This window comes from Ceratosolen solmsi, unplaced genomic scaffold (genome assembly GCF_000503995.2).
Source record: "Ceratosolen solmsi marchali unplaced genomic scaffold, CerSol_1.0 scaffold23, whole genome shotgun sequence".
Classification (NCBI taxonomy): Eukaryota; Metazoa; Arthropoda; class Insecta; order Hymenoptera; family Agaonidae; genus Ceratosolen; species Ceratosolen solmsi.
The window spans coordinates 5,255,030-5,273,463 of record NW_011948430.1 but is presented as its reverse complement, the minus strand read 5'-3'; the positions used below and the strand labels follow the sequence as shown (position 1 = coordinate 5,273,463).

The window sequence follows — 18,434 nt, the reverse complement described above, 5'->3', positions numbered from 1 at the left end:
AATTTTTTACTTTTAAAATTAAAAAATATGTAATTTAATTAAGAAATTTAATCAGTCTATTTAATATTCATTTATAATCTTATAGAATTACACTCGTTTCTCACATAATTTATTTATTCATCTCATTACTAATAACAATATTTATCTCTCAATGATTATAATCTCTTATTATAATCTCAATAATATGCTCATACTTGTACTCATACATACTCATACATTAATCAGTATTAATTTATTCATAATTTTAACTCCGAATATTCAAAATAATTTCCATATTAGAAATTTCCATATCCGAAAACTTTCCATCCAGAAAGTTACACTTTCGTTTGTCCTGTAAAAAATCTAATACTAACCCGTCAGTTGCAATATTTGTAATTTGAGAGTACGGATCTCAGCAGTCAGTCTCTCAACCTCGAGTCTTGTCTCCTCCTCGCGTTGATTTGCTTCCAGGAGGCTGCTACTGGCCGACGTCGAAGGACCTATAAATACAAAAATAATCTCTTAATTTCATCGAGTTCATTAATTCATGAGAATTTACGTATAAGCACGATTTTTAAGTGTGACATTATTTTATTTGACGCGCAATACTTGATGGTTATGAAGGAATATCGAAATAAGCATAGATTACGCGAATTATTTTAGAAATGTCGGAATCTATGAATGTATATGAACATTTCTTAGACATCAAATTTCGATAAAATGTAGTACAAAATGAGGGCTTGAAACTAATTTTATCAGTATGGTTGCTAGTATTTTGATATTATCATTATTTATCTGAATGATTATGATAGCTTGAAAAAACGGATTTCTAAGCTATGTAGATCGTAGATACTAAATATAAAATTTGGACTTTGAAAGTGCCTTAAATCTTTTCATTCAGTACAAAAGATATTATAAATAAGTTGAAAGGTATAAATTAAATATTTCACAAAGTTAATCGGTACTGTACGTTCATTTTATAAATTTGAAAGAATGAAAAGTTTTCTTCATTCTGTTAAAGTAGCTATTCTTAAAGTTACACAATTTATCAACTTCACAAGTAACATTGTTCATTTTGACAAAAAAATTTAACTTGCTTAACTGCTAACTGAATAGATGTCATTTTAGAGAACGAAATATTTTAAAAATACGTAAGCAATGATAATGAATTCACGATTCGAGTCAACGAAGCCGAAACTTTCTAATCTAATGTTGTGATAAAACTTATAATGTTTTAACTTAAAAAATAGAAGCAACGTAGTAGATGTTGAAATAACAACTGTACATTCACATTTTTCTATTTTATTATATAAATATTATATATACATATATAAATTTTTCATAATATTAGCTATTGGATTGAAATATAATTTAAGTTTTAATGGGTGATAAGTTCAATTTTAATTTACATTATATAAAGCTCAATTCCACGTACTGAATTATCTGTAAAGTCGAATAATATTCAAAATGTGTATTAATCTACAATATAATACTTATTTGCCACAATGTCATATACAATCTGCAAGTATTCAGTATGGACATACGTCTAATATCGATTTATTATTAACAAATGATACTTTAAGGCATCTTTTACTTCGATAAAAAAATCCATTATTTATACGTGATATTTCGTACTTCTGTAACATAAGGTAAAAACGATATGAGAGTAGATAAATTAATAGAATAAAAATGCATTTAAGAAGCTGCGAAACTGTATTTGAAGAGAATGAAGAACGTTGTGCGAAATCTCACATTTTATTTTTGGATATTATTATTAAGCGATTTTCCATTTACATTGAAAAGATGGATATTCAATGAAAAGTTTCTCGAGCTTCAAGAAAGTATAGATTGATGTAAAATATTTTTGAAAACAATTTGTGTATTGGAAGAAGTATAAATCTCAATGATAAATTATTTATAAATTTTCAAAATACCTTAACTGACTGAAATTGATGCGATTGTTATTGAAACTGATTGCGACTACAGCAATTAGAATTAAAACCAAAACGAAAGAATAAATAGTGCAAGTTGATGGACGGGCAGTGATAAAAAAAAAAGAAGAAAAAAAAGAAAGAAAATTAAGGATCTTGTAGGTATTGGAAAATACTCCGGTATCATTCACTTGATATGTCCCAGCAACTCCAACAACCTACTCGACCTCCACTTTACGAGCTGCAAAATTCGTCGGAGCTCGCTAACCAAATCCCCTCTCTACCATCCTCCACCATCCAACGTATCCACTCGTATTTCCTACGAAATAGACGAATTCGCATGTACGAGTCGTAAAAGTGAGAGTGTGCGAGTGATTCGATTTGCAATACTCGCGTGCTGGACGAAATTGACAGCGGGCCAACTCGTTCCTGAGTGAAAAGACAGAAGCGTCGAGTTATGGCCGCGAGATTTCTCCGATTGTACTTTTTGTATTTCTTTCCGCTCGTTCCACGCTCCTTGCTTCTGGAGGGATTCGTATTTCCGTATTCTTGCGTGCACGAAAAACTCACTTCCGCGATTCCGAGGATATATGCCATGGAATGTCATTCTCTTTATGGACGTAGTCGATTAAAGGGGTGCGTAAAGTTACTGTGAACCAGCTTACATTTCCAAGTTTATGAAAAACATAATTGTTATTATTATATGATAAATGTATCATCGTCTTGAAAGGTGCTAGATCGAGCGATTCCAAGCCAATGTTTTTTCTGTTCAAATATTCCTCTTATATAAATTAATAAACACTTGTATATATAAACTTATATTTGTAAAAATTTTTTATATTATGATACATCATAAGGTATGAAGCGATTTCAAAAAAGCTTTTCAAAGACCAACTATTGTTGAATATAGAGAAATATCAAATTTTAGTTAAATAATGTATATAATAAATGCTTTTAATAATATTTTTTCATAATAGTATCATTTATTTGCAAATGTGTATAATAAAAGAACTTGTAGAGCAAAGTAATTAAATTATTATTAATGCAAGAGTGTGGCATCGTGAAATATTTTCATTTAAATTTTCTTCCATTAGCTCCAAGTGTAATTCACACTTTAAAAGTACGAAAACCATATATTTTTTTACATAATACGTCATTAATATCAATAAGTTTTTGTCGGTCACATAAAAATGCGTCCCCCGATCAATAAGAGCACGCAATTTTTCATTATTCCACTCCACATACAATCAGAATATTTTTCTTTACTCTAATCTATTTGCACACGTTGAAATATTACCTTATCATTTTTTATTTCCATCCTGTCGATCGTTTTTTTTTTTTTTTTCAACCCAATGGTTCTCCATCATTCTTCCGTCTCCATACTAAATGCCTACGTCGTCTAAACACGAATTTCTCCCGTATATTTGCACGCAAAGCAACGTACGTCTAATAAACCTTGAATTACAGAATCAAGCATTGAATGAAAAGTCACCAAATAGGTGAAATAGGCCTCGGACATCTCAATGTCTGCCGCAGAAAATAATCCTCCGGGCGCAGGACGAACCTACACGGCTAATACCAGGCTAGGCGAGATGCAAACAACATCTCGACATCGCGGTCGATATTTTAAATGGCAAAATAGTCCATGAACCGAGCGATCCCTAGCCGGGAGCAGGAAAAATTGAATGTTTAATCGCGATTCCCGTGAGCTTCGCGAGCTTTTAAAGAATCGAGCCGTTAAGCAGGATGGATTGCGCACTGGCCGCTGAGCCTCCGAAGCGTAAGTGAAATAAATGTCTATGTGCTCGGGCGTAATGGGCGGCTGCCGGAAGCTGGGATACGCGGCTTTCGTTGACAGGCACTATCGCTCTTGTTTATCTCTGGCATTTGGTTCGTTCTCCATGTTAGTTTTGCAACGTTGTCGACGGACAAGGTGCGACTACTGCTAAGCATTTTGCAAATCGATCTTACATCATCCATTACTTCCTATAGCTCCTATCCAAGCTTAAGCGTTCGAGAACAAATAGAAAGATTTCGGAATTTCGATATTATCGAGACAGTTAAGTCGTTAAATTAGCGATTACTATGCATATTAGTCATAAGCCTACGTGTACGGAATTATATAACATGACATTAGCGTGCTATTGCGAGAAAATTAAATATCCAAGAGAGCATTGAAGAGAGAAGATAGATATAAACGAAAATAATCAGAAAAAGTGAACGGCATTTTAACATATTCTATAAGAATGCTTCTAAGAAATCATTTTATCATATAATTCGGTCAAATTTTATTCGTGCCTACTGCCATTAATTCTGTAAAATAAAATACAATTTCATAAATTGAAAATCATTGATGAGAACAAACGATTTAAGCACCCTATTGAAATAATTAAAAATTATAAATAATAAAATTAATCCGATCGATGAACTATCGATGCGTAATTATAAGAGTGAGCCATGAGAACTTTAGGATATTAATTTAATTAAAACTTCTCGAAATAGAATTTCTTTCGTTAGAGATAGCCGATGATTAAGATTTATTATAATAACTATAGAATTAAATTCAGAGAATAAATGGGCTGTTTATACATTATCTTGATCATGAAAATTGATCTTGAATTAATTGTGATTAATATCAAGTTATTAGCCGGCTTTACCAATATACATTTATCTGACATAATGGATTATTAAACTGTTAAATAGTGAATTATTATTAAGCTAGAGCGCATAAATGATAGCCAATGAATGATAAATGCAAATGACATTTTTCAAATGTGAGCATCAAGTCTGTTAGTTAATATGAAGTTATCAAATAATTTCAGATAATAATCATATCGTCGTTGAAGGTGTAAAAATGAACAAAAGAAGTTTAAAAATGTAAATTTTTAAATTAAAAAGAGGTCTTTCCTTTTTCATTTATTTATTATTTTTTTCTCATGCTCTTTCAATGTTAATACAAAGAGTCGAGTTTCATAAAATAACATGTATATTTTAAAATGGAAATTAGGAAATGTAAGGGTATATGCGATTAAATTCTAAATGGAGAAAGAGCGATAGAAGCATAACGAACAATGAACTTTCGTCTAATTTCAGCTGTAATAATAGGGCCATAAGTCGGTTGAAACTTGATATCGCAGCTTTCATTGTGCTCCTGCTCACTATTTGCTAAGTATTTTTGAGTCGTCGAAGAGAGTAGAATCGTCACTTTGCCAATTCTTCGAAATGAAAGCAGCCGCCCTTGAAGTAAGAACAAGAAATGTCAGAGAAATATTTAAGAGTGGCCGAGGGAAAATACGACTGACTCCTCGTACTTTTTGACGTAACTTTGTAAGAAACCCTTCTTTCCTTCCATTCCATTCCATCCATTCCATTCCTACCTTTCCTTTCCTCCCTACCTACCTACCTTCCTTCCTTCCTTCCTTCCTTCCTTCCTTCCTTCCTACCTTCCCTCCTTCCTTCCTACCTACCTTCCTTCCTTTCTTCCTTTCTTCCTTTCTTCCTTCCTTCCTTCCTTCCTACCTTCCCTCCTTCCTTCCTACCTACCTTCCTTCCTTTCTTCCTTTCTTCCTTTCTTCCTTCCTTCCTTCCTTCCTACCTTCCCTCCTTCCTTCCTACCTACCTTCCTTCCTTTCTTCCTTTCTTCCTTTCTTCCTTCCTTCCTTCCTTCCTACCTTCCCTCCTTCCTTCCTACCTACCTTCCTTCCTTTCTTCCTTTCTTCCTTTCTTCCTTCCTTCCTTCCTTCCTACCTTCCCTCCTTCCTTCCTACCTACCTTCCTTCCTTTCTTCCTTTCTTCCTTTCTTCCTTCCTTCCTTCCTTCCTACCTTCCCTCCTTCCTTCCTACCTACCTTCCTTCCTTTCTTCCTTTCTTCCTTTCTTCCTTCCTTCCTTCCTTCCTACCTTCCCTCCTTCCTTCCTACCTACCTTCCTTCCTTTCTTCCTTTCTTCCTTTCTTCCTTCCTTCCTTCCTTCCTACCTTCCCTCCTTCCTTCCTACCTACCTTCCTTCCTTTCTTCCTTTCTTCCTTTCTTCCTTCCTTCCTTCCTTCCTACCTTCCCTCCTTCCTTCCTACCTACCTTCCTTCCTTTCTTCCTTCCTTCCTTCCTTCCTTCCTTCCTTCCTTCCTACCTTCCCTCCTTCCTTCCTACCTACCTTCCTTCCTTTCTTCCTTTCTTCCTTTCTTCCTTCCTTCCTTCCTTCCTACCTTCCTTCCTACCTTCCTTCCTCCCTTCCATTCTTTTCTCCTTCCCTACAACCGCCATGGCCGTGTCAAGTGGCTGGTGCGAGCGTAAATGTATCTCTGGTAAGTTCGGCTCATGTTATTGCCTGTATTATGAGGCGCGAGCGTAGAGGCCAAAAGAGGCAAGAAACCACGCGCAGAAATATTTATGGAGTGAGAACTACTGCCGAGTTTCTTCAAAGCATGGAACTTTCTACGCGGGGAAAGAAAATAACCGACGCCCCTCCCCTCGGCTCTTCGTAATTTGTATTTCTGGCTACGAAGCTCCATGCGCCTGCATGTTTAATGCAATCTCCCGAGGATTCATAAGCTTTCGCGGTGGCTAAATTGAGATGATACCTGCCAGTCGCTTCGTATTATCGATTACGTGTCACTTTTGTATATTATATTCGCTCTTTAATCGATCCTTCCTCCTTCTATTTCTTTGAATCAGCCGCCTAGGATGCAAATGCCACGTTTCGAGCGTTTTGAGGGCTAAAGGGCTGTTAGACCGGTGACGAATCGTACTTATCATATTAGCGGGCATTTTAATCGATAAGTAAGTAAATTTTTTGAAGAAATTTTATTAAAACTCATACCATACGTCATTAACTGCCTATAAAAACATTTATAAACGCATTTGCCCTTGAAGCAATAAATTTGTGATGCAAAAAATTCTAATAATGTATGAAAATAAATTTCTACGCGAGCGCAATTTAATATATTAATTACAAAAATACCATGAAAATTAAATTGTACGAGCAGAAACTATACGATCGAATTTAAAAGAAAGACTTTTCAAATGTGACGTGGAAAATCTAAAGCTCGTGAATAAGCGTACGAGCGTTAAGGACGGAAAATCGTTATGAAGGAGAATGGTCAGGAGCATCTATCGGAGAAAGTCTCCAATGATTCTACGTTCCACGAATAAGCATAAGACTTTCCGATCGATAAATGTCCTCGTCCAGTTGCCTGTATAAATCAATTATCCAGCATGTAATGTCAGTTTACCAAGTAGGTGGAAAGCTGGTGAGAAAAGCGTACTTAAAGCAAGTGGGCGAAACGAGAGAACGAGAAAAATGCTCAAAGCGAGCGCACCGTGCCGTCACTCTAGCTCGACGCTCGGGACTTTTCTTGGTGGAAATACAAAGGATTCATTTTGTCAAAGGGAAATGCCTCAAAGTCTTTTATCACCGAGGCGTTAAATGCGTAACGTAGAAAGCGATAGCAAACGCGATGAGGCGTCCTCCCGAACTGTAACCCCCTTCCCAGCTCGTTCCTTCTCCTTTTATCCGAGTTGGTCGCATACGCAATGCCCCGCATTGGGGAATGTACGTGTGCTCGGTGAACCGCGTGAGACGAAGAGAGATCTGACGGGGAAAGAGACGAGGAGGGCTTTAACGATGCTCTGGATGTGACCATCGAAGAGCAAGGAATGTTATCCGATCTTATGTTCTCATTTCTCCCAACTATTTGTCTGTTCGGTTTGTGTTCGCCAGTGCGCGAGACCGATGACTTTATTTTACTTTTTCATTTCGCCGATATCGCGGAGAATAACTAAGCGATAAAATTTATCCCCTTTGATATTCATATATTCTTAGTTTTCTATTGAAACGCTACAGTAATGTGGATACTGGTGAATGGTGCGTAATCATCCATTGCAATTACATGCGATATTTACAGTATACATCGATCATAATTTTTTCAACTCTATCTATTACATTTAAGATAATTTGTCGTTATTATCTTTTAATTTTTTTAATTTTATTATTTCATTATTTTTGTTTTAATATAATTTGCATCATTTAAGTCTCATAGTATTCATAAATTAATTATCCAGAGTTTACATTTAATCATAAAATTATCGAGTTAATAATTGTAAATCCCTTTGATTGATAATAGAATACTTTCTCTTTATCGATAATCTTGGAATTATAATGCAAATAAAAAGTGTGAATTGCATACAAAATTCTATAAGAAAGGCACACTTAATTCGATTTTTTTTTCTTAACTAATATATTGGCAAATCTGTTTAATAATTTATTTTTAAATAATTGTATATAATGACTGAAACATTGTTAATACACCAATATAGACTATTACAGCGTAGATAATATATTTATATATGCATGTGAATACTAATAAATTCTTTCCAACAAATTCAATGAAAATTTAGAACACGCGAATGATAAAATCAACTCTTAACGAATTGCTTTAACGATCGGTAATATAAATACAAAATGTAATCTCCCGTAGATCTCACTATATGCCAGAGTCTTCAATACTTTATGGAATATTTGCTTTCGCAAAGTCTACATTAATCTCCATTAATAATTATGTTTAACTTGTAAACAAAATCGAGAATGAAAAAATTGTAATTGTATACAAGTGCGCCTAGAACGAATAGTTAAAGAAAGTTACTATATGATACTAAAAATTAAAAAATAATAACGAAATATAATAAGATTATTAATAATTATACATAATTTCTATAATAAATGGCTAAAAACTATCACTAAAACCTATTACTTTTCAATACATTTAGCGATAAAAAAAAAATGGACGGATTTTCCTTTAGTAGCATATAAATTGAAGTTTTACTATAATACTATAAAATAATTAATATAGTTGAAAATATAAGTAGAATTATAAAAATATATAATTATAAATATATTTATACATGAGCGTTGACTTATACATTGCTCGATAAACATTTTTTTTTTTAATTAAGTAATACTTATTTGAGATAATTTATTAATGAAAAAACGTTGTTTAAAGAAAAATTAATATCTTATTTCGTAAAAGTTTTTAATAATTATTACTTTTCATTTTTAAATTGGAAAAAAAAAGAATCCAATAGACCCATGTTAAATGTTAGATTAAACAATATTAAAAGTAACATAAAAGGCAGAGATCTAGTATTTAGATTAATAATAAATAATAAACAACCGTAACTACGCCATTATTTTCCTCTCAACGTCGCATTAAATTAATAATTAATTTTGAAAATAATTATGAAAAAAGAATTGCATTCGAATTCCAAAGGCATGTAACTTTTTTTGAACGGCATTGCACGTCAGCCTACAGTTAAATTCTTGTTTAGCGAAAAAGCTGAAGAAGGACAAAAGCCGTTAAACGCATATCTAATTACATTTTAATAAACGTCAAATCCCACGAGACCAACCAGCCGCTATGTTTACTCTCAACCGATGCAAAAGAATTTCATTAGTTCGGTACTTTTTGTCAGGCTACGGCTAGGTTTATCAAATAACATAACCGGCGAACACACAGAGACCTGTTTATACCCATTCCAGATACACAAATATGTCGCGAGTGAAGTGATCCGAGGTTTGCCCAGCGCTCGGTCGCTTCGGTATCCGATCGGTTGCTCCTCTGTCACGTGGTACTTTGACCAGACCTAAAAGCTGTTTGCATCGCAAATCGAGAATGTTGGGTACTTATGATTCCGGAGTTTAACATGATTCATCTAGATTCGCAGAAATGAGAATGAGATTTGGATTTAGATTGGTTATTGGATCTGGAGTTATCACATTGGCTAGTGCTTTCAAGAGTGTTTGGTATGCACTTCGAGTATGCAGCTTTTGCCATTTATAAGGTGTGCGTTATGAGTTAGATGAATTATTCAACGAAAAGTTTAATACTTTTATTCATAAAATCACTTGGCCATGGACTTGTTTTACATAAATCACTATTGCACAAATCATACTTATTTTGCTATTAAAAGAAAAGAATTATTTGAGATTATAAATAATATCAACTAAATTTTATTCATTTACAAGCATCGTTAAAAAAATTCTTACATCATTTTTCTATAAAAACTTCACGGTGTTTGGAATAGTATACGATTATATTTAATTAAAAAAACGAAATATTTAACTTAAAACATAATGTTTTAATGAAATATGGAAAATTACAAAAAAAAAAAAAGAAAGTTTTTAATTAATGTTCATAAGTTATTCGGTAAATTCAGTAAAATATTCTAATAATCCTTTCAATTACAATCGAACTATTTCCTATTAAAGTTGTACGAATAATAAGAATGTTTCACGAGTCAGAGAGGAGAGGAGAGATGAAATAAGAAAGGAGAGATCGAACTAAACTCAAATTCAGTAAAGTTATAAAAAAAAGTATAAATTAATATTTTATTCGATTAAATCTGACATATTCTTGTCTAAGAAATATACAAAATTTCATCGTCACTGCAAGTAAATAGTAATAATAGCAGAAAATATTTCTTTCTATAATAAGTCATTCTTCCTTTAAGAAAAATTTATAAAATCGATAATATATGCCTTCTAAATGGACTCTTTTCCTAATAAAATTTGTATATCTAAATTATTTTGTCCTGAGTCAAATCTAAATTTAAATAAACATAGGATAGATAGAGTTGGGTTAATAAACATAAATTTATACTTGATTTCAACGATATTAATAAATAATGGACGATGAATGAAAATTTAGAAAAAATTTTTGATAATAAAATTCACGTAACGAGCGAACAATATTCAATTTATTCATTTAATATTATTAATTCTTCATATAAAATTGAGATCTGGATGAAACAAAAATCATTAAGAATTTGAACTTATTATTGAGCATCAATTACACCTTACATGATAGAAAATAAAATGAACGATTTCAAAGACGTTTCGCAAATTTTGTTTAATTGTAATTGAATGCATTATCGCGAGCAGCCTCGACATGTAGAGAATTATTACTTGAATAGTCGATAAATGGATAGACGATATTAAAGATAATTTTATTACACGGATTAAAATTGAATATTTGAGATTGTACTTTGAGAAGAACTTGGAGCATTATAATGGAAAATTGATCTTAAAAATGAAGGTGATAGAGAAGAAACTGTAAAGTGAATGTATTATGAAATTCATGAAACAGAATGGCTTTATTCTAAATGTTTTTCTGAGTATTTATTAGTGCTGCGACTTAATACGTCTTCTAATAATAATATTTGCGGAATAAAAGAAGAAATATTTATTCTAATGGTAGGATGTGATTTAGGATTATAATGTTGCATGCCAATCTTAATTGCTCGTAAGAAAATTATAGGAAATGGCGAAAAGCTACTCGTTGAAAGTCAATTGCCTTCAAAATTTTTGGGAAATAGGATCCTTTCCTACTCACTCATCGCTACTCACCTTCCATCACAACTTGACATTGCTGAAACTATTAAAGAAACTATTATCATTGCTTTTATCGAATGGTAATTCGCGAGCAAAAAACCATGAAAATTCAATAATTTTTCAAGTGATTTTAATTTTCGTTCAAACGACACTATATTTTATGGTTAAGTCGACAGAATTTACAAGCTGCGATAACACTATAATGCATATTCGGTAAATGCTCTCACATGATTAATCACATAATTTATCATTGCGTTAGAAGATATTTTACATGCAGCCGCACGCATCGGGATAATGTCCACGGACAAGGCCACATGAATATTTCATAGATATAGATAGATAGATACGCGTCTAGTGAAACCCGGAATGATGGTAAAAATTCGCTTTTTACAAGTACTCGTCCACGTCCAATTCAATTATCGGGCCAACACCCCAGCGCACCGACCCCCCCCCCCCAGACAACGGAAATTCGGGTTGTCATCGCTGTGTATTCTGCAGGCCCTGTTTGCTCATCAAGTTATGTTTGCATACGCGCCCTTTCATCATCGTCATCGGCACGGGACCATCAAGGGACGGGGGATCGAGGAGAAACAATGTTTGTCTTTGTAGACTTGTGATTTCTCAGGTTGGGGAGCTTTTGTGTGCATGCTCCTGCAAGTGAGGACGTCCTAACGGGATAAAGGATCGCTAATTAGAAGCTTTTGTGTTATCTTTGGGCCAATAAACTGTCACGGGTTTATTGAAATGGCAGTTGGGGGTGCGGGTGACCGGCAACCGGGAGAAAAGTTTTATTGATTGGTTAATTCGGAAGTTATTTGACTTCATATAATTACCATATAAATTCTTGGTGGCCAGAGCGATTTCTGTTAGAATTTCCACTTGTAATCGAAGCAGTGAGCAGTAAGAGATGTTAATTTATAGTACAAAGCTTACGCTTTATTCGTTCATTCATTTAGATTTCTAAACGACACGTGCCACATGATAAATAAAACCAAAAAAGCAAAAACAAAAACAAAAACAAAAACACAAAAAAAAAAAAAAACAAGAAACAAAAAAACAAAAAAACAAAACAACAAAAGGATAAACCAAGAAGAAATTTTCAAGTACATTTCAATGATTTAAAGAAACATTTATGCCCGAATAAATTTTTCAATATTTTCAAACAAAAGTTTAATTTTACGATATTAAAGAGGGAATGTTATTTATATTCGAGTGACTTTATTGTTGGATAAAAAATCTAATTTCTAGAAATATTTCATGGAATAATTGTTATTACACGTGGATTAAATATCCATCCGATACTAATATTATATAAAAAATTTGATTTACGTGGCACCGTTTGTCCAAAAAAATCTTAAAGCCCAATAAGTAAATATGAGCTTATATCGAATGCATGAGATATAGCTTGAGCTGATGTAGCAGAAATAACGACCTTTGATCAATATTAGTCGATAAATTGTGTCTTTATCTTATGGATTCGGTAATTATTCTCTAATCAAGAGAATCGGGAACAATGTTGGGGAGTGACGTGAGTTTCCAGGAGAATTGGAATTATGTCGAATAGACGAGTCTCTCACCTGTCGAACGGAGCTGCGTTACGGGAGTCCGACAATTGCCAGGCACAGATGCGAATGCATATTTACGCGAGTTTCCTGTTTGATGCAAAGGAGCACGACCAATTTCGGAATACTTAATCGCTGTGAAAGCTGCTAATTAGTCGATTGACTGTTAGTTAAGGCCAATTAAGCCAGCTTTTAGAGTGAGTGTTTAAGTGTTTAAGAGGAGTGCTTAAGCTCAGCTGCCTGTTAGTCGAATAATATTACCTCCTCACTCTGTTACTTTAATGCTTAGAATTTCTTAAATATCAATTACTTTCAATGTCCGTTCGCGTTGTTTCAATTGCAATATATATATATATATATATATATATATATATCGTGTGTATGGGGCTAAATAATGATTTTACTAGTTACAAGTTTTGGCAGGTGATCTACATTTTTTTTTTCCAAAACATTTGATAGCTAAGTTAATGAAACACCTACATATACCCTAACACTTGTCCGTATCTATAAAAATTTTTAATTGCAAGCGATAAAATAATTTTATCAATTACAATAGTAGTGTTTAGAGCTTCGTGCTAAATATGCTATTCACAGAAGTTATTTTATTAAATTCGCCAATCAATAATATCGTTTAAGAAACTATGAGATATTTAAAATTCTTGTATTATATTTTTAATAAAATCTTAGTACTTTTCCTGTCATTAGCAAAAACTGTCAGCTATTTAAAGTTTCTTTAATAATACTTAATAAATTCTCAATTCTTTTATCATCATTAAAGTAAAATTTTCAAATATAAATTTCTTTTCATGTCCTATATAGAAATTTATTTCTATCTTTGCCCAATGCACGAGTATCCGAATCCGAGAAGAAAAGACTAGAAAGGAATAAACTAATAAAAGACCTCACCTTATCAAAAATATATAACATCGCTTATTTCTTCCTTTTGACAATTAAAAATCGTTTAGCCGGCGACGCTTATGGAATATCATCGGCAGAAGTCATTTTGGCTTCTGCGTGTGTAAACGTAGTAAATCATCGGTGTCGCAATCTACGCTCGACCGAGCTTCAGCATTTAAAAGTGTAATTTACATCTGGCAGCGATGTCGCGCGTTTATGAGGGCAAAGCGAGGAAAAATGGGAAATTTTATGAGCCCCACCAATGAGATACGTATACGTGTATACGGATATCTATATGTGTCGGCTTTCCTATAAAAGCGGGAATGCGAGCAATGAATTCACGGAGCACCTTGTCCTTGGTAGTTGGCGGTGCATCGAGTGCACGCAAATCTCGCAACTTGGAATTGGTTTTTACTAAGTGTTATATGGACGCTCATCTACCACTGCTTTAATGAAAAGCTGTATATTATTTTCGAAAAACTTTTCACTTAGACTTTCGGAAGTGCGCTTAATTATGACCTGTGGAGACAGGCGATTTATAGACATTTTAAATGAACTAAGCTATAATTTCACTTTTCCGTTTTATAGTTACATTGGAGCGGGTGATGTAATACTTCCATTATAATGAAAACAAAATGAAATAAAAAAAAAAAATTAAAAAAATTAAAAAATTCGGCTCGATGGTATCGGATGGTAACGGCAACTCCATACATTAAAATTGAAACTAGTAATAACGAACGCCGTTATTGATACGTTAACATCCTTTTTTCCCCCTTTTTTTTTCTTCTTCTTCTTTTTTTTTATATTTAATTATATTTTAATTATAAATTTTAATTATATTGATGATTATTCTTTATTTCTTCCTAAATTTATTATTAAAATATAAATATTTCAATAATTTCAGATTATTCGCATAGTATTAAAATATCATAATACGTAATATCAAATTTAAGTAATATTATAATAACTACTATAAATTTATTTTCATAAGATAATTAACTTCTGTAATTAGTTACTATTAACAAATATAACATCTTTAGCCATTTGTTAAATGATGATAGTCATGAATTGGCACGAGCATTATTAGTTTGACCAATAATTGAATATTGTAATATTTTTCTTAATAACATTACCATTAATTATAGGTATCAAATGTCAGTGAATATATTATAAATTTTATAAAATGTATAAATATATTCTTATCATATATATATATATATATATATATATATATATATGTATATATATATATATATATGTATAAATCGAATAGTCAACGACACAATTCGCTGAACTATCGTTTATCAAAGTTTTTTAGCTTTTTTTTTATGTCTACCCTCAATTTTTACTGTCTGACTCCCATTTTACCTTAACTTGCCAACCCTTCACTTTCGTTTCGTCTTTGAATTCCCATTTTTCTCTCAATCTCTCTTTACTCCATTATAACTAAAAAATTTTTTTTAAGTAAAAGACATTGTATTTTTGAATACAAAAAAGCTTCCAAGAGTGCATGAACCCATTCTCGTGGCCATTCTTCGTCTCGAAGGATGAGAAAGAGAACAACTATAAAGACTAAGAAAAAGAGGGTGAAAAAGATAGAGTCAAGAAGATATACACGGAAGAGTAAAAGATATGGGCTAACGTGCGGAAAGAGATAGTGACTTTTGTCGTTGAGATACGCGAGTGGTAGTGCGAGCCACACCCAGGGTCTAATCTTTCATCTCACTCAAGAAACAACAGCGACCATCGTGACATTCATTTTCACCCTATTTTAACAACTTTCACGCGCTCAATATTTGAATAAATTTCAATTGTTTCGTAAAGATGATCATTTTTAGGTACAATTATTAGACTTTAAACGTGTTAGCTTAAGCTATTGCGATTGCCTCTTAGTAATTAATCAATTGTAATAATTAAAGTAATCGACTGCAGCGTTACTCGATAATCAATGGCAATGATTAAGATGTAAATTTCATTTATTAATTTCTCAGTAATAACTGGTGGAGAGAGTTAAAATCCATTAAAATCCATTAAAAATTACAATAAATACTGCTTATCATTATAATAATTATAAGAATGAAGTTAAAACTACATTATTGTACTTCTCATTCCTATTCTTATTATTTCGTATTGTAAATTATTATCATTATTATTTTCTCTCCAGCACTAATATTTAACTCGTTTGGTTTTTTAAAAAAATTCGAGGCTGAAGCGTTGATTAAATTTCTCCTATCTTTATCTTATGTAGTATAAATTTCTTTAAGTATAAAATGAGATGATATTAATAAAATAATTGCAACTGGCCTTCTCTCCCAAAATGATTATAATTATACTTATGCATTAGTGATTCAGCGCAAATGCCGTTAAAGCTGCTATATTACAAGAAACCTTAAGCATTATTATGATCTGTTTTATTATTAAAAGTGGCTTATAGCTATCTAAAATTGCAATTGAAAATTCACAATTGAATATAAATTCAACGAGAGAGTGGGCTTCTTGTTACAAGATTTAAGTAAATTATCGTCGGGACAATGAAATTGTCCATGGCAGCGAGCGAACGGTACAGGCATTTCCAAGCTTTTCATCAGCATTACAATCGAATGACTATAAAAAGAAAGAAAAAGAGCATTCCGCATGATGCTCATCATGTATTGTATCGATTAAATGTACTATAAATATCGTGACTGCTGAAAAAAAAGAAAATCAATGGAGGAAGAATAATAACGAGCGAGCGTCAGATAAATCGCAGTATTTATTTAAGCATCGAAAGAAAGAAAGAACGAAAGAAAGAAAGAATGAAAGAAAGAAAGAAAGAAAGAAAGAAAGAAATAAAGAGAGTGAAAAACAATGGCATATAAAAATAGACGAGGGATGGAGACGAAAAAACGAGAGGTCCTCTTTGTACGAAGTTATTTCCTGTTCGTTGTGTTATGCGTCGGCGATGGTATGCACGTACGCGGAACCCCGACCGCCAGATAATTATTATCTCGTATAGAGGGGGAGAGTCGAGCTCGCGCACTAATTACATTTCCATTAAGGCTCAAGGTGAATGCGAATCGCGCGTCTTTCTCCATACGACGATGCGCTCGCCAACTTATTTACTTACGCCAGTCGCATATTCAATAGCCGGGAGAATTTAAGATAAATATGCAGGATGCTCGGTGACGTTTTTACGAGGCTCATTGGCCATGTTAGTGTGCGAGCAGCACATGACGGTTACTTACTTACTTACTTACTTATGCTCGGAGCTTGCCTTCTCTACATCGAGATTCCTAGTACATTTTCTGCCTACGATTTGCTTTATGTAAAATTTACTTTCCCACTTAAATTAGTTTAAACGGCTTAAAAAGCACGCTATATTGTTCGTTTAAGGAGTTATAATTGGGCATATTTATCTTAAAAAGGAACCAACTGTGCTAATGCTGAACTTTACCATTTAGGAGGATCTCACTAATGCCAAACGACATATTGTCTAATAATTGCGAAATTTTGAATAAACGTGCTATCTTAATTTGTGCAGACGAATGTTAGAAAAATAAACGCTAAGAGAATAATGCAAAAGGCGAAGATGTTTCGACGCTGCAATCAAATTACCCAATTAATTATGAATAATTACATTAAATATTCAATTCAATATGAATATTATATCAACATTAGAGCTTCTAATTAATAAACGATAATTCACTAAATTATCATAATCACGAGACTATTTCTTATTTGCATATTATTAATTTATTTTCATCGATATGAATGAAATGTTGGTAGCAAAGCAAAGCAGAAAAGCTTTATGTGTTTCTTAACGTACAGAATAAATTTTTTTAAAAGGATAAATTGATTTTTCTATTTTCATACAGATTGAATATCATAATATTGAAAAATTGCAATGTACATTGTGAAAATTAATGATTTTTCCTTTCAATCATACGTGCATGTTGTATCCGAGCAATAAATTTATTTGTAGTAAGAATAATTTAATATTATTAATAACCGATGTTAATATTTGTCCAATTTTCCTAAGAAAATGAGAATAATTATTCATGCATGCAGATTTCGGAAAAACTTTTGTTCTCCAGATTTTATCGTCTCAATTGAATTTCTAAGATAAATACCTATTAAATTAATATATTGATTTCTAATGTTTCCGCAGCTTTAATTAATTAAAAAGCAATTATTTTAGATAATAGAGATTATAAAGCTGCCGTATCGCCATAATAAATTAGTACTAGAAAATCTTTCTTTGAATATAATTTTTGTAAGTTCGCTGGAATACTCGTAACTGAGATCGGATTGTAAATTTTCTTGTTATAAATCTGTAAGTGAGATGAAAACAGTTGAGACATCTTTATTAAAACATTCGGCATATTAAGATTATATTTAAACGACTGTTAATTCATTAAAAAATAAACTCTGTTTTTCGATTTGTACAAAGTTTGTCCACTACATTCCCTACATTGACATGAAAAAAAAATGTAGATCGTTAAATGTTACATTTAACGAAAGAATCACGTTCAAGGCAATGATTTTCTAATCTATAAGGATACGGAAATGTGAGCATCGCTTGTATTCGTATTTTGTTTATTTGTTTTTTGTTTTAATTTTGTAATTAAAATTCATTGATACATCGAAATGAATTGTAAGTAAGGCATTTTAAAGTATTGCCTCGATAATGGAATTTCGCATTG

At 32.5% G+C, this 18,434-nt stretch overlaps 1 protein-coding gene across 1 annotated transcript in view; it reads right to left on the bottom strand.

The window, feature by feature from the left end:
• The window catches only part of LOC105364133 (Chondroitin sulfate N-acetylgalactosaminyltransferase), a 161,352-nt gene that overhangs the window by 25,327 nt on the left and 117,591 nt on the right, over positions 1-18,434 (bottom strand). Inside the window, exon 4 of the mRNA XM_011501997.1 lies at positions 354-479. Coding sequence (XP_011500299.1) covers positions 354-479 — 126 coding nt within the window. The remainder of the gene's footprint in view (positions 1-353; positions 480-18,434) is intronic.